This window comes from Microcaecilia unicolor, chromosome 3 (assembly GCF_901765095.1).
Source record: "Microcaecilia unicolor chromosome 3, aMicUni1.1, whole genome shotgun sequence".
NCBI lineage: Eukaryota > Metazoa > Chordata > Amphibia > Gymnophiona > Siphonopidae > Microcaecilia > Microcaecilia unicolor.
The window spans coordinates 319,019,162-319,036,988 of record NC_044033.1 but is presented as its reverse complement, the minus strand read 5'-3'; the positions used below and the strand labels follow the sequence as shown (position 1 = coordinate 319,036,988).

Sequence of the window (17,827 nt, the reverse complement as noted above, 5' to 3'; positions counted from 1 at the left end):
GACACACAAATTATTAAAATACCACCATTTACACATATTCTTGGCACCTAAGACTATATGTCTCCTTATAAAATTACTTCCTAAGAGTGAATAACCCATAGGTAATTTTATATGCATCTACTTGGGTGCATACATTCAGTTACGTATACTGTAGAACAAAAGAGAGGTGAGACAGGGATATAATAGGACTTTCAAATACCTGAAAGGGCTACATAATGCATTTCTCAGTGGAAAGGAAGTTCTAGAACAGAAGACTATATCAAGCTGAAGGGGATTAGACTCAGGAATGGCATAAAGGATTAGTTATTTACAAAGAGTGGTGAGTAAATGGAAGAGCTTCCTAGCAGAGGCACTGGGAGGAAAATATTGTAGTAACAGCATTCAAGAGGTTTTGGAACAGATGCAAATAATTATCAGTGCTGGGGAAATGATAGTAGAGCTGGCAGTCAAGTAGGGTCTGTTCTATTGAAACAGAAAGAGAATATAGGCAGAGAGTAGAGAGAACTAGAGGTCTTCTTTAAGCATTAAATTCAATATTTCACTTCTTTACATTTGCTCTTTTTACGGCTCTCAGTATCATGAGTAATGGGCTGACGAAGCAATGCATGCTCCAGCTCTGCATCACTGCTGCCAAGTGCCAAGCTTTGGATGTGCTGGACCTGGATAACAACAGACTGGGCGATGAAGGCGTGAAAAATCTTTGTCCATTACTCACAAACCCTGACTGCAAGCTGAGGACTCTTGTGTAAGAAACTGACTTTTCTTCCATGTTCTACTTTTTAACATTTATACTGTACATACATAGCGCTGTAGATGTATTCAAAACTATAAGGATCACAATCAAAGTGCAAAGGTGACCACAAATCACTTCAGTCTGTGTGTTAACATATTAAAGTGGAAAAGACGTTTTGATAGACTAAGAGGTTCACTTTCAAGGCACTTAGACTTGCAAAGTTCCATAGGTTATTATGGGGCTCATTTTCAAAAGAGTAAAACATCCAAAAAGTGGTATAAAACTGCATTTGGATGTTTTTGTCACAAAAACATTCAAATTGGTATTTTCAAAACCAATTTTTAGACTTTTTCTATTAAGTCCATCAGAAGTGCGTTTAAATCGCAAGGGGGTGTGTCAGGGGCATGTGAAGAGCGAGATATGGGCATTCCTAACACCTGGCCAACACTTGACCTTTTTCTGCCATAATGGAACAAAACAAAAATATCCAGGGTTAAAAGTTGGACATTTTGGTCTAGACCTGATTTTTTAACGAATAAGCCACAAAAAAAAATGTTTCCTAAATGACCAGATGACGGCTCTGTAAATACACATTTTTTTCCCCTTAAACTTTATTATACACTTGCAGGGGTATCTTAGAAAGAAGGTACCCCCCAAGTGTAAAACTTCAGGCCTAAGGAGCAGGAATTGTTTCCTTCGTCGCCGTGTCTCCTTGGAGACATCAGGAAAAAGTAAAACTTTTAAACCCAAGAAGGGTTTATCTTTATTTCGGAAAAACAGACGAAAGATCCAATTCTTATCTGGTAATAGTGCAACTGTAGCCACCAATGTAGCTGCAGTTGCTAATCCGATATCTGAAATCTCAAGCAAGAGAGAGACATTTATCGGAGCTTCGGGTTGAGTGGTTCCTTTCCCAGGAATATAGTAAACCATAGTCATTGGCGGTAAGTTCTGTTCAGGAATTAGTAAATTTTCACGCATATAGCATTTCAACATATCCATAGGAGCAACATTTTGAAGTCTAGGAAAGTTGACAAATCTTAGGTTATGATTTTTAATGTAATTATCAAAGATTTCCATTTTGTCTGTAAGATTCGTCAAATCTTTCATCATAATAGGTTGTGCTGTTTCAAGCTTCATAAATCTCTGATCCAAGTTAACAAATTTCCCATTCAAATCTTTAATCTGTTCCTCTTGTACCACCAAGTTACTTTCAAGAGATTTAACTTTAGGCTGGACATCATTTATCTACTTGAGGAAAACTTGTCGTAGGTTGGAAACCAGGTCCCACAAAGCTTCTAATGTCACATCTTTTGGTCTAGTCATAAATTCTTTAGGAAGTTCAAACCTTACAGGCTGGTCTCGGTCTTCACTCTGCCCCTCTGCTCCTCTCCCCTCGGTTTGCGACGTTTCCACGGGCAAACTGCTCTCCAGTCCCACCTCAGTAGTAAGTGAGGCTTCGATTCGGCGATCTTCTGGGCCCTAACCTCTGCGGGAGTGGACCTGTCGAATCCAGGAGGAAAGAGCTGGCGCCAATCGGCTGGGGAGGGGGAGTGCGTTCGGCGGGGCTGAGAGTTACTTCAAAGCCAGAGAGCGCCGAAGTCTCCGTTTTGCCGGCGCGCACCTCTGGAAGCGAACCGCCATCACGGTGAACTCCCTGCGATCTCAAATATCGATTCATCGGACCAGGTAATGAGGGAGTTAGCAGGGAAGCCCTACCCGCTAGTCTCCCTCTTCGTTTAGGCATTTCTTTTTAGGAGCGAGAGTCGCAGCAACCTAACAGCTTGCGGCCATCTTGGATCTCAAAGCCCTTATTCTTATAGATGTAAAATGCATAACCGGGCATATAATGGAGGCAGTGGCTTCATTCATATTCATTGTGGATATCCTGTATGTTCATTTTGGATATCCTGAAAACTTGATTGGCAAGGGGTTCTCCAGGCCTGGACTTCGGAAACACTGCAGTACAGTGTTGATTATCTGACCTTCGCTAATCTGACCATCCAGCATATCCAACAGACCCCTCGCCGGTGACAGCAGCAGCAGCTCTAAGTTGTTTGTCTAAAGAGAACCTTTTTGGGAAGAGAATGTTTGAAAATTGGGAATACTGTCAGGCTTATTTTCGAAAGAGAAGAGTGCCCATCTTCTGACACAAATCGGGAGATGGGTGTCCTTCTCTTAACGTCGCCCAAATCGGCATAATCGAAATTTGATTTTGGGCGCCCTCAACTGCTTTCCATCGCGGGGACGACCAAAGTTCCCGGGAGCATGTCGGAGGCATAGCAAAGGTGGGACTGGGGCGTGCTTAACAGATGGGCGTCCTCGGCCGATAATAGAAAAAAGAAGGGCGTCCCTGATGAGCACTTGGCCAACTTTACTTGGTCCATTTTTTTTCACGACCAAGCCTCAGAAAGGTGCCCGAACTGACAAGATGACCACCAGAGGGAATCAGGGATGACCTCCCCTTACTCCCGCAGTGGTCACCAACTCCCTCCCACCCTAAAAAAAAACTTTAAAACTTTTTTGGCAGCCTCAAATGTCATACCCAGCTCCCTGACAGCAGTATGCAGGTCCGTGGAGCAGTTTCAGTGGGTGCAGTGCACTTAATTCAAGTTGATCCAGGCCCCTCCCCCCCCTATCTGTTACACTTGTGGTGGTAAATGTCAGCCCTTCAAAACCCATCCGAAACCCACTGTACCCACATGTAGGTGTCCCCCTTCAGCCCTTAGGGCTATGGTAGTGTTGTACAGTTGTGGGGAGTGGGGTTGGGGGGGGCTCAGCACCCAAGGTAAGGGAGCTATGCACCTGGGAGCAATTTGTGAAGTCCACTGCAGTGCCCCCTAGGGTGGGTTTCCGGTTGGTGTCCTGGCATGTCATGGGGATCAGTGTTCAATATTTTTAACACAGTAAACACTGTTCAGTTTATTGCCTATGGTGTTTGGACTGATAAAGAATCCTGGTGGTTTGTGTGTTGGGTGTACGAGTGCTTTCTTGGAACTGTGGGACCACTGGGAATGTGGCCTCCAGTAACCTAGAAATCACTGTGGATAATTTGAGAGCGGGAGACTCACCCTGAGGCGGTTGTGACCCAGTCAGTGGGAGGAGGGTGCTAGTGTAGAGCACAAGCAGCAGGTACAGGCGTACCTGAGCTGTGCTGGGAATAGACCCTCTAAGTGGCCGCGGGGTAGTCCCAGGTGGGTGGCTAGGCGTTTCATTACATTGTGCCTTTGTTTATACTTTGTTTGATGGGTTATCATTGTTTTCCATATTATCTGACTTTTCACTTATCTGACGAGTTATTCCCATTTAGGTAGAATAATCGAGATTGTACTGTATTCTGTAATGGATTAGGCGCATACATTTGTTGTTATAAGATACTAGTTTAGCAACTAGATTTTGGGCGCCTAACTTTTAGTGTCCTTTATAGAATTGTCCCAATGTCTCTGGAGAACTGTGTTACAGTGAGAGGACACCTTGATCCATTTGCCCCTTCCATCTTCATGGTACTATGTTAGAAATAGGAATAGTACAGATCATAAGTCTCTTCCATCCTCAGATTATCCTGACACTGCATTAAGATATGTTTCTCTTATTCTGCCTTTTTATCACTTTAGGCTGTCACACAATAATCTCACAGATGCCTGCCTGGAATCTCTTGTCAGTGCTCTTCGCCATAACACGACCTTAAAACTCCTAAATCTGAGCTCCAACTATCTCACACACCATTCTGTGCCCATGCTTCAGTCAATGTGGAAAAATTCTCTCTGCATATAGTAAGTATCTCACACACAAAGATTGCCTGTAAAAGGAAGGGAGCTTGGTGAGTGGCTTGGTGTTAGTTGATAATGGGAAAGCACTTTATCAGTGTCCTGGTGTTAGAGTTTTATACAAGAAAGAACTTTAGGATGTCCCCGTGGCTCAGAGCATAGTGCTGCATGCTATGGCACAGAGGCTCTGGGTTTAGATTCACCATCCATCGAGGCTAGTCCAGTCTCTGCATACTGGGGAGATGGTGTGATCAGGCCTAGAAAAGTGGGGGGGAGATGGCTGTTGGTACCATGGTGACTTTTGGTGGTCAAGCAGCCCTGAGGGTGTGCCTCAGAACAGACTCGCCTCCAGTTCTGGGGGAACATGCTGCTTGATCAAGCCATCTAGAGAGGGGAAAATGAAGATGGTAGGGCAAAAGGGAAGAAAAAGAAGATAAAAATCTTTTCAATGGCCTCATGCTAAGTGGTAGTTTCAAAGTGGCTAATTCAATATTATACATATGTTTGTGTGTGTATGTATTACAAACCTTTTCCTATAGTAAATTTATTTTACTGTACTTATTATTGGATTTATAACTCACTATTCACAGCTCAAAATTGAGAACAATGCAGCTTATAACAATAGAATATCATAGACCAGTTAAAAGAGCAAGCTCAAACTGAAACCACAAAACAGCAATAAATATAGGGGGGGGGGGGGGGGGGGGGGGGGGGGGGAAAGCATGTTGGGGTCAATCTTCAAAGGTCAATTTTATAACAGTATTCTTATATCCAGGCTCCTAAAGGGTGCCTATATTGTATAGGAAAGTGGGTATCTACTCCTGTGCAGACTCCTTCCATGTGTGCAATCACCTGCAGACTACATGCTATCGAAGATCTACTCAAATTTACAGAATAGCGTTCAGCAGGCATAATTGTTAGGCATCGTGTATGCGCTTAGGGACAGACTCTATATATGGCGCCTAAAAAATCTGCACGGATTTAAACATATTCTATAAGAGTTAGGCGCAGTTTGTAGAATATGCTTAATTGATACCGTAGTGCCTAAATCTACATGCCCCCATTTACACCAATAAAAAAAACTGGTGTAAATCCATGCGTGTATATTGAGGCGCACTGATCCGTATTCTGTAATTACATGCGGAAATTTTGGCATGCCCACGAAACACCCATAAACATGCCCCTTTTAAACTATGAGCATTTATTTTGAACTGTGCGCTTTACAATTTAGGCGCAGCTCTTTATAGAATATGCGTCGCGATTTCCGCGCATAAATTCTGATAATTGCCAGTTAGTGCTCAGTATTGCTTGTTAAGTGCTGTTGTCAGCGTTCATTAGCTTGTTAAATTATGCGCATTGTAACAGAATAGTCCATAGACCATTATTAAATGGACTTGGGGAAAATCCACTATTTCTGGGATAAGCAGTATAAAATGTTTTGTACATTTTTGGGATCTTGCCAGATATCTGTGACCTGGATTGGCCACTGTTGGAAACAGGATGCTGGGCTCGATGGACCTTTGGTCTTTCCCAGTATGGCAATACTTATATACTTATGTAGAATCCACACCAATTTTGGCGCCAATCTCTAGGTGCACTATATAGAATCCAGGGGGTTAGTGCTAGTCTATACACTGTATAGAATAGCGCTCAGCACTGACACTTTTTGGCGCCATTTATAGAATCAAGTCCATGTGCATGTGGAAATATTTAGAATACCAGCACGTGTGGACAGAGGTGCACACTTGAGTGCATGTATGCCAATATTCCACCTAAGCGCTTGTACTCCTGTTTTGCATTCCATGTATGTGCAAGGGGTAGGATGTAGCCAGGGTTCCCACTTGCACGCATTCCTGCCACATTCAGGCATCTGCACCTACAGCAGCTCTATAGTTGAATTGAGAGCCGACGCTTAAATGTTACGTACGTCAATACCAGGTTACGCTAGTATTCTACATCGGAACCTAGAAACCTAGATTCCATTACAGAAAGGCACCCAACATGCACCCAGTTATGGAATTACCCCTTCTGTGTCTAGGAAACATGTTTGGTTAATAGGATTATTTATGGGAAATATTTATTGAATTCTTTTTATGACCTATACAGCATCGATGAAAATGATATCCCTGATCTTGAGAAGGAAAAATTTAGTAGGTAAGTAAATTCATTTTTGCTGATGTTTCTTGTGTACACATGCTGTAACCACTGAGGACCTGATATTCAGCCAGAGGCCATCAGCTTTTGCTGACCACTGCCAGCATTATACCTGGAAATTCAATGCCAGACCATGTCCAGGTTCTGGCATTGAATTTCTGGGTATACGGTGCAGGTGAAAACTTAGCCAGTTAAGTGTGATATTCAACACTTAAGTGGCTATGAAGAACCGCATTAAAATAGGACTGCATTTTATGTGGTCCTATGTATGCAGCTATCTTAACTGGCTAAGTGCTGACTGTGCCCCTGGAACATCTGCAGAATAGCTTGTTTCACCTTCGGCTATTAACCAGGCACTTTCAGCGGCACTATCCAGTTAATTGCAGCTGAAAATGCCTAGTTAGCCCTGAACAGGCGATTGTAAACAGCCAGAAGTCTCTCTTGGCCATTTAAATCATTTTGACTATCAGGCCTTGGGTATCTTTGTGATGCTTTTTCAAAGAACTACAAGAAACTGAGAGAAAGCTAAATTGCCCTGGGGTACAAGGAGATTCAGAGGTACACAAAGAGGCAAGAGTGAACGTAATGGGGATCCAAAGATCCAACTTTTGAGTCAAGGAGAACTAAAGAACCAGTTAGCTGCTGACAGGATCCAGAGATTCTACAGAGCCAAGGAGACACTCAGAGCCAGAAGAGAATCAGGGGAGCCTGAAACTGGGCTTTATTTCCCTTATGATTAAAATTGATTATGTTAGAAACTTTAGCAGCCATATACAGTATTGCTATACTCTTTACAATTCAGACCAGGAGACACAGAGTGTTCCAAGAAGAATTACCAGAATAGTAGTCAGTAACCCTCGCATTCTATAAATGGCGCTTTAAATTGAGTGCCCAAATTTGCAAGTGCAATTTAATTGAATAACGAGCCAATTAGACCCTAACAATCAATTAGTGCTGATTGGCTTTAATTAAAATCTACGGGCGGATAGAAAAGGGGACACGGTCATGGGAGGATCAGGGTGCTCCTGTAGTTTATGCGTGTTGTTATAGAATAAGGGAGAGCCCTGCCTAATTTAGATGCAGGATTTACACCAGGGATCAGCTGATGTAAATTGTCACGCCTAAAAGTAATTGCTAAGTCCTATATCTTTGTTGGTGCCGATCTTTTGACGCCATTTAGAGAATTTACCCCTAAATTCTTCCAATTTAGATCTGCGCTTCAGCTGTCCATGCTGTATTTATGCTTTACCTGAATCAGTTTGCGGCCTGAATGAGACATCTGCTAACAAGGCAGCAGTGATCTCTGGTTGACTCATATTCAGAATGATGGAAGCAGCTATGTTTATTTCCTCAGAAATAATATAAAGTCAGAGCAGAAAAAGGTATGAGAAACAGAAATGACAATTCTTGAGCACAAGTAATATTTGTCTTTGTTTGTTTGTTTGTTTGTTTTATTTAGTGTTTTATGCAGATCTTTTTCCACCTTAGTTTCTGATATGTTTGAAGCTGCTAGAGCCTTGCTGCTCCACACAGTAAATGATGGTTAGAGTTTCAGAAAATTAGTAGAAAGCAGTCAGTTGTGATACTTCAATTTGCATATCAGAGCTGCTGAACAAGTATTTTAAAAAGAAGGCAAGACATTCTTCCCCTTTTGCCAACACTTAACAGTATCCCTGTAAAAATATTGTACTGTTTACTTTTAGCAGTCAAATTACCTTTGAAAAACAAACCCAAGAAACCTTAAACCCCCTTTCCTCAAAGTGGCGCCTTTCAGCGCTGTCTGAAGGACAGTGTTTTCAGCTGAAAACAGGAAACCAGCCAGCCTAGTAGCTTGGCTGATTATTAAGACAGCTTCCCTTGTTAATGCTGCTATAGGTAGTAAAACAGTTTGCCCACCATATTCAGCACTATTACGTTTAACTGGCTAACCACAAATATTCAGCGTGAGATAGCCGGTTATCTCCACTGAAGATTCGTGGTGAGCGCCAAAAATTAACCAGCTATATCTTGCAATAATAGGCAGTATCTAGCACTAACCAGCTAAATTTAGCAGGCAAATCAGATTACATAAGTAGCAGTCCTATCTTTGCCCACTATTAACCAGTGCTGAATATTTGCTTAGCCGATTAAGTTAGCTCCTGCCAAAAACCCCTGGCTATTCAGTGCCGGTCTGTGGAAACTGGCCGGCATTGAATATCCGGGGTCAGCACTTATGTGAGCTGCCTCCCACTGGCTGAATATCAGCCCCTATATCCTATATAATAAAACTCACCTCCAACGTTCTGAAGCTGACTGTGTGGACACAAGCCTTGAGGCATTCGTGCTTCTGTTGACGCCTCCCACTTCCGGGTGCGTCAGCAGAGAAAGTGCCCAATCAAAACACAGCAGTGTTTGGAACTTTGGAGGCGCAGTTTCAGCCCTTCGCCATGCCCCCCCCCCCCCGAGGTCGCCACCCTTCCACCCCCCCTCAGGTTGCCACCGCTTCCCCCCTCCACCCACCCCCCGAGGTCGCTGCAGCCACTGCTCCACCCTCCACCCCCCCCTTCCAGGTCGCCACCGCTCCCCCCCTCCGTCCGACGTCAGCTCAGCTGCCATTTCCGGCCACTGCTGCTTCTCCTGTTGGGCAGCAGCGGCCAGTACAAAAACAAAAAAAAACAACTTAAACCTGCAAAAATGCTTTCAAAAAGGAAGCGGGGCACCGCAGGCAGCCATCAGCTGTCAGCTCTGCATCCGCTCCTCCTCGCACCTCTCATGTCGCTGCGCTCCTCCGGGGTTCTACTCCAGGGGCAGTGACGTGAGAGGAGGAGCGGATGCAGAGCTGACAGGCGATTGCTGCCTGCGGTGCCCCGATTCCTTTTTAAAAGCATTTTTGCAGGTTCAATTTGTTTTTTTCTTTGTTTTTGTACCGGCCACTTCTGCTCGACAGGAGAAGCAGCAGTGTCCAGAAATGGCAGCTGAGCTGACGTCGGACAGAGGGGGGGAGCGGCGGCGACCTTGGGGGGGGGGGGGGGGGGGGGAGCTGTGGCTGTGGCTGCGGCGACCTTGGGGGGGTGGAGGGGAGGAGCGGTGGCACTCTGGGGGGGGGGTGAAGGGGTGAGCGGCTGTGACCTGGGGGGGGGCGTGGCGGCAAGGGCAATGGAGGGGGAAGGGGTCCAGAGGCCAGAGGGGAGGGGGTCCAGAGACCTGGGAGGAAGAGGGGGAGGGGTCCTGACCAGATACAGGGGGGGGAGGGAGACCTGAGAGGAAGGGGGAGGGGAACCAGATAGGGAGGGAGAGGGGGTCCTGCGACCACACATAGGGGGGGGGAGGTATCTCTGGCACACACACAGTGTCTCTTTCACTCTCATACACTGTCTACCACACACTCTATGTCTCACACTGTATCACATTCACTCTCTATGTGTCACACAGTCACTCTCAAACACTCTCTCAAACTCATACACTCTCGCTCTCACAGAGAGTCTGTGTATCGCACACATACTCTCTCACACTCTATCTGTTTCACACAAACACTCTCTCTCACACACACTGTATCTGTGTGAAACACATGCTCTCACACTCACTGTGGCTCACACGCACTCACACACACTCTTTCACAGACACACTCGCACCCACACTCACTCTCTCTCTGTCACACACACACATTCTCTCTCTCACACACAGTCACTCTCACACACACTCTCTCAAACATACACACTCCGAGGAAAACCTTGCTAGCGCCCGTTTCATTTGTGTCAGAAACTGGCCTTTTTTACTAGTATATACATAATATAAATACATAGTATATGTAAATACATAATATTTTAAATACTTGGAAAATACTTTTAGCTCAAAAAGCACATGAGATGTTTGACAAAGGAAACTACAGTTCTTTTTTCTGTATTGCCACACACTTCCTGTGAACACTCAGCATTCAGGAAAACCACATGTTAAACTGCTCAGTCTGCCATCTAAATGTGAGTTTGCTTCTCATAGGGGTAGTGATTGTGCCTGTACTAAATTACGGGCCAGATCTGGTCTACAGGTTGCAGCATTCTGCAGGATTGATTTGTACATATCACTTTTTTTTTTTCAATACATGCTGTTTGATAAGTTTCCAGTGGTCCCTTAGAACTAAAAGACAAAGTTTTATACAACTGCTGATTGGGTTATTAGCAGTGGCGTACCAAGGGGGGGGCGGTCTGCCCCGGGTGCACGCCGCTGGGGGGGTGCCGCGGCGCGCGCCTGTCGGCTGCGAGTTCGAATCGCTACACTAAATTCTCTCGTTTGCTGCAGCTCCCTCCCTCTGCCCCGGAACAGGTTCGACAGGCGCGCGCCGCGGCACACCTTCCCCCTAGCGGCGTGCACCCGGGGGGGGGGTTCATTTCGCCGGGGGGGGGGGGGGGCGCATCAGCGATCCGCCCTGGGTGTCGTCGACGCTAGGAACGCCACTGGTTATTAGATAACTTACTCCTTCTCACCTGTATATCCATTCAGGGTGTCCTCATTTATGATTTTCACAGATATACAGGCACAGTTTGAGAAGAAGACAGTTGTTTATGTTTATTGAGGATGACACACCACAAATTATATCTCTGCAGTTTACAAAATGATTAATTCAATAATATTAACAGGGAGAAGAAGAGAGAATATAAATATTCATATAAGTTCAAGAGAGAGGAAGATGTAGAAGAAAGGGTACTACAGATAGCATATAGAACAACACTTGTGGTCAACCATCCTAACACACAGGGGACAATTCAGTAAAGAGCTGCCTAATTTTAGACAGCAGAAACTTGTGCAGTTGGTGATGTTCTAGTCATTTACATGCATAAATGACCTCTTATTGTATACCAACTAGTGGAAAAGTGCGTACTGTGGGCAGGTTTTGGGCAGAGCTTGCAAATACACTTGTAAATTATGGACTGTTTTAATTTGCATGTCTTCTGGAAATTATTTCTTCACTCAACGTGTAATTAAACGCTGGAATTCTTTGCCAGAGAATGTAATAAAAGCAGTTAGCTTAGCAGGGTTTAAGAAAGGTTTGGATAGCTTCCTAAAAGAAAAGTCCATAAGCCATTATCTTTGAAGGGGTGAACAAGCATGTGGATAAAGGTGAGCTGGTCAATATTGTATGTCTGGATTTTCAAAAGGCATTTGACAAAATACCTCATGAAAGACTCCAGAGGAAACTGGAAAGTCATGGGATAGGAGGTTGTGTTCTATTCTGGATTTAAAACTGGTTAAAGGATAGAAAACAGAGAGTAGGTTTAAATGGTCATTATTCTCAATGGAAAAAAGGTAGATAGTGGGGTCTTTGTTGGGACCGCTGCTTTTTAACATATTTATAAATGATCTAGATATGGGAATAACTAGTGATATAATTAAATTTGCCGATGACACAAAATTATTCAAAGTTGTTAAATTGCAAGAGGATTGTGAAAAATTGCAAGATGACCTTACGAGACAGGGCATCCAAATGGCAGATGGTGTTAAATGTGAGCAAGTGCAAAGTGATGCATGTGGGAAAGAGGAGCCCAAACTATAGCTACATGATGCAAGGTTCCACGTTAGGAGTCGCCAACTAGGAAAAAGATCTAGGAGTCATCGTTGAAGTTGTCATAGAGCCTGGTATGCACTGTCACTGTCACATCTTAGGGGGCTGGAAGGGAGTCATTGACCACTAGGGGAGTAAGTGGCGTTATGCCTTAATCCCTCCAGTGTTCATTCGGTCATTTAAGGCACCTTTTAGTCACTTAGTTGTGATTGAAACAGGTCTAGCCAAAAACAACTTAATTATGGCCCTAGACGTTTTCATTTTGTTTCATTATTGCAGAAAAAATTCTGTCTTTTGGTGCCGCCCATGTCCCGCCCAAAACACACCCCAACACACCCCCTTGAAATTTGAATGAACTGCAGAGCAAAACCTCTAAAATTGGGCGTCAAAAATTGCAACTTGGACATTTTTGAGAGAAAAATGTCCTCCTGCCACCTTATATGTTTTTTGGGGCTTTTTTTTTGTATTGAAAATTAGCCCCATGATATTATATCATCACAGAGGAAATTTTCAGGCTGTTCACATTGCAACAAAATCCATACACACAAGTTACTTGTCGGCTTTGCACCAGTTTTCAAAATGAGAGTACCCTTGTGCTTTCCCTTGAAAATTGCTGAGGAAAAAGTGTACCCAGTCACTTGCATTTGCCTTTAAGGTGGGTAAAGCTTTGCCAGAAAAGTATGTGCAATGATATGAAATGCTACAAGTGTACCTTTCCTTCATGACTGAAATACATTCCAAGAAACTGTGCCTCTCAGTGTGGCTAAAAGACTTCTAACTGCATTGATTGAAGACAGTTTTCAGCAGTTGATAAAGACTTTTCCTACTTTGAAATTTGTCTTCTCCACTGTAACATAGTCATTGTAGTATTATATCATTGTAATATGCCTTTATGTTGTAGACCTGCCCCCCAATCTCGATGGGGGTTTCTGAATAAAGTGATTCCAAAAGGCCTTGGAGCACATAATGAGCCAGCGACCTCAGAAAAACCTGGGCAGATAAGGAAGAACAGTATTTCAAAATTAGTGCCAAGAAAACTCTTCAGATCATCAGGTTGGTAAACAGCAGCTTGGCTGCATATTCATAAGTTTTCATTTTTAACTAAAAACGGACAAAACAGAGGCTGAAAAAATGTTTTATTAAGTCAGTTTTAACAGAAAGCTTACCTTTTCCTTTGGGTGAAATCAGCATGTTTATAAGGCAACCAACCTTTTTGTCAGATGGGACTGAGTGGGCCTAAAATATCCAAACTGTCTTATGCATTTCCTAGCAAGTGGTAAACAAATACCTCACTTATACATTACAAACAACATTTATAAGATAAAATCTGGCTGTTTAACTCACTCAGGGGCCAATGTCTGGGTCTCCTAAAGGGGGGGGGGGCAGGAAGGTCAAAATTTCCCGGGCCTGGCTTTCAAGGGGGGGTCCGGGTTTGGGCCTGGCACCAGCAAGCTTCTTCCTGCCTACTTCCAGGTCTGTAATCTCCTGCTCCTTCGTGCCGCCCAGGACCCGGATGATTGCATTTAATGCAACATTGCTTTAATGCAATCATCCAGGTCCCGACTCCCACCCAGCACGGACAGGAGCAGCGCAGGAGCGGATAGAGCAAAGGTGCGAAGGCGGCGGCCTGAGAGTGGAGGTGCAAGACGGTGGTGGCAGCCCAGGTGGGAGGGGCATGCGATGGTCCAGTCCTGTCCCAGGCCTGGCTGTGTCTTTCGGTGGCCCTGGCCAATGCTCAAAAGTCTCTGTTAAAAACCAAGTGCGTTTAGATCCATGGTAGAAGTTACCGATTTTGAAATAGTGAGTGATGCTCAAAGGAAATCGCATGCAAATGAGATTAACGTAAATTTAGCAAGTAGCTTGGTCGGGAAAGCACCTTGCTCATGCGTAGAACATGGTAAGTGTCCGTGCTCTGCGCATGCCCAGGAATCCCGCTGCTGTACTCAGTAGCTTTCCTAGGGGGGCTGACAACCCGGGGCGGATCGCTGATGCGCCCCACCCCCCCCGGGTGCAGCGCTACCCCCCCCCCCCCCCCGACGAAAGAACCCCCGGGTGCACGCCGCTGGGGGAGGGAGTGCCGCGCGCCTGTCCGCTTCGTTCGTTTCCATGCTCCCTCTGCCCCGGAACAGGAAGTAACCTGTTCCGGGGCAGAGGGAGCACAGAACGAACGAAGCGGACAGGTGTACGGCACGCCCCCCCCCCCCCCCTTGGTACACCACTGGCTGTACTCTCTCCTTTCCCCTGCAGTACTTGCTGGCTGCACTGTGCCCCTGTCTCCTTTTCCCCTACAGTGCTCTGATGGCTGCCTCCACCGTCCTCCTTCAACTTACTTGCCTTCCCTCAGGCTGCCCCTGAAATTTTCCTTTGGGAATCTCTTCCTTGCAAAAAGTCTCCCAGCTGACATCATAGGCACTTTCCCCAGCCGATTGGCTGTCTGCTTGTTTCTCAGCCCCTCTAAGCTGTTCTCTGCTTTTGGACAAATTTTGCTGTTGAAAAATTCAAGCACAGTGCTCCTCCCAGAAGTCGCCCTCACATGACAGCTCCAGACCTGCAGGAACATTTTGCACATTAAAGGTAGGTGCTACTTTATGTGCATTGCACAAAAATGTCTGTGCATCACATGGAATGCTCAATTTAATACTGATGAGCTCATTGTAATACATTTGCATTGGATTATTGTTAGCAGATATGGCTAACAATTAAAGCCACGCAGAATCCCTTTGTGCATTAGACACTAAACAACATTTGCTTTATACCAACTCGAACCGGTCTAAAGCCAACACTGTAAACTTTGTGCATTGGGCCTTCAGTGGTGAAATTTTATCAGTACAAGAAGGGACTGACATTGGGGAGAGGTAAAGTTGGTGCCAGCACTCATACCTTCAATATTTTTGTACGCATTGTTGTGGGTAGGCTGTTGGGGAAAGCTTTGCCTGATGATGGAAGGCGTGGACAACCTGAGCAGGGATCTAGCGTAGCTTGAGGCATAGCTTAGAGTATGGCAGCTAAAACGTAATGCTAAAAAATACATGGTCATACAGTTGGACTACAAAAATCCAAGGGAGTGATACAGTATAAGGGTGAAGTACTTCTGTGCATGAAAGAAGAGCAGAATCTGGGACTGATTGTATCTAATGACCTTAAGATGGCCAATGAGGTAGAAAAGGTGATGACAAAAAGCCAGTGCCGTAGCAAGAGCGGGGCGGTAGGGGCGGTCTGCCCCAGGTGCACGCCGCTGGGGGGGTGTCAGCTCCGCTGGTTCCCTGCTCCCTCTGCCCCGGAACAGGTTACTTCCTGTTCTGGGGCAGATGAAGCAGGGAACCAGCGGAACTGACACCCCCCCCCCCCAGCGTCCTGCACATGGCAGGCAAGAATGCACTCGGGGGGGGGGGCTTGGGTGATGCGCCAAGGGGGGGTGTCATGCTGCACCCCGGGGGGGGGGGGGGGTGCACAGAGGCGATCCACACCGGGTGACAGCCGCCCTCACTACGCCACTGCAACAAGCCAGAAGGATTTTTGGGTGCTTTAGGAGAGGAATGGCAAACAGGAAAAAGGAGGTGCTCAGTATAAGTCTCTAGTGGAATACTGTGCACAGTTTTGGAGACTGCACCTTCAAAAACATGTAAACATGGTGGAATTGGTCGAGTAAGTGGAGGAGTAACTGATTGGTTAGTACAGTGGCCTGAAAACCAGGGGAATTGAGTTCAATTCCCACTGCAGCTCTTTGTGACTCTGGGCAAGTCACTTAACCGCCCATTTCCCCAAATACAAAATAAATACCTGTATGTAAAATGTAAACCGCTTTGATTGTAACCACAGAAAGGTGGTATATCAAATCCCATCCCCTTTCCCTTACTAAAATGGTCAGTGGTCTTTGTCATATAGCATATGTTAGAGATCAAAATGCATATACTTTGAAAGAAAAGTGAAAGAGGGGAGATATGATAGATATTTAAATACCTCCTTGGTAGAAATGCACGGGAGGAATTCCTCTTTCAGTTGACAGGAAGTTCTGGAACAAAGCATTATGGAATGAGGGTGAAAGCTGATAGACTCAAGAGTAACCTAAAAAAACATTTCTGTATGAAAAAGCTGGTGGATACATGGAACAGCCTGGTAGAGCTGGTAGAAATGAGGACTGTATCTAAATTCAAAGAAGTATGGGACAAGTACAAGTATGAGGCAGGGGCGTAGCCACGAGTGGGTCGGGGTGGGCCTGGGCCCACCCAGCAACGGTGCAACTCAGCCAATGAAAAAGCGCGAGTTCAGCTCCCTCCTCTCAGCCACATTTTCTTCCCTCCCGGCCTGCTCCCTCCCCTTCCACCCCGCCGGACGTTTGCAGCGGAGCCGCACACTGCCACCGCTACACAACTGCTTTGTTCGGCGTCGACTCGTGGCGGGGTAACAGATCGGTAGATCGGAGGTGGGAGGTCTGCTTCTGCGCTGTGTTGCTGAGCCACTGCTGCCCCACCCCTTGCACATGCGCAGAGCCTGGCCAGGGTGTAAGTGTTCTTTCTGCCGGGAGGAGATCTTCTTCTGCTGGTGGGGCTTGCAGATCCCCCACCTGCTCAGGTATTTCTTGTAGTTTTATTGGGAAGAGGAGAGCAGGGAGAGCACCGGAGGAGGCAGGGGGAGCAGTGGAGGGGGCTGAGGAGGGCGGGGAAGAGATGAGTTTTCGGGCCCACCTTCTTTGGGCTCAGGCCCACCCTAAATTTGCCAGCTGGCTAGGCTTCTGGTATGAGGGAGTCTATAGGATGCTGCTCCTCTCCCTTGATAGCACTCCCTCACAGTGTTAGATCCACCTTAAAACTTACAGTCCCGCCCAGGGGGTAAGTGACCAAGGAGAGGTAGGGCATGGTTCAGGAAGTATAAAAGCTCAGGGCACAGCTAGGTGGGGAGGGGAGGCCTAGAGGGAAGCAGCATGCCCAGCTGCAATTGTCTTCACCACCTACATGTGAATTTCAGCTGCTGTAGTCAGGTAGGCCAAATCCTACTTGGAACCTTGCTACTTTGGAGTTTTGATCCAAGTAACTGCTAGAGACAACATTGCTAACTCTGGGGAACCAGGCCAAAGATAAGTAAAACATACTACCATACTAGAAGATAGTATATATGCCATGTCCCTGCAGGAGCAGGCCACTGGAGAACCTTCTCGTTTCTAAGGAATATTTTTATGTTTCTTTTTCTTCCCCTCCTGTGAATTGAACAGGACTCCTACCTGGTACTTTAAATAAATATTAATTGGTGCACCTTAACCCACTGTCCCCAAATTTCTATATGTCGCGCCAAGATTTCTGTGTGGAAATCGATGTGTATTCCATAACAACGCGCATAACTTAGTTGACAAGCTAATCAGCGCTGATAATTGGATGTTAACAAGCAATTAGCTCTAATTGGCATTAATTAGAATTTACATGCAGTACGTGCTAAGTGTATTCTGTAATGTGGTGCGTGTAACTTCTAAATCACATAGTTGAAGAGTGGGCGTGGAATGGGTAGGTCATGGACATTTCTAAAATCTATGCATATAGAATACACCCGCTCCGTGCCTAATTTCAGCAACAGGATTTACACCAGGTTTTAAAGTGTAATTTATATTATGCGCTTTGCTTTCCATGTGTAAATCTCGGCGTGATA

At 45.4% G+C, this 17,827-nt stretch overlaps 1 protein-coding gene across 3 annotated transcripts in view; it reads left to right on the top strand.

Annotated features, from left to right (window-relative positions):
• LOC115466823 (NACHT, LRR and PYD domains-containing protein 3-like) overlaps positions 1 to 17,827 on the top strand; it is a 124,423-nt gene that overhangs the window by 83,258 nt on the left and 23,338 nt on the right. For 2 of the 3 annotated variants that reach the window (XM_030198366.1, XM_030198367.1), the window contains 4 exons: positions 575 to 745; positions 4,348 to 4,506; positions 6,607 to 6,654; positions 13,092 to 13,243. In XM_030198366.1, coding sequence (XP_030054226.1) covers positions 575 to 745; positions 4,348 to 4,506; positions 6,607 to 6,654; positions 13,092 to 13,243 — 530 coding nt within the window. Of the gene's footprint in view, positions 1 to 574; positions 746 to 4,347; positions 4,507 to 6,606; positions 6,659 to 13,091; positions 13,244 to 17,827 lie in introns of those variants that run through there. The other variant, XM_030198368.1, reaches the window with a different exon arrangement.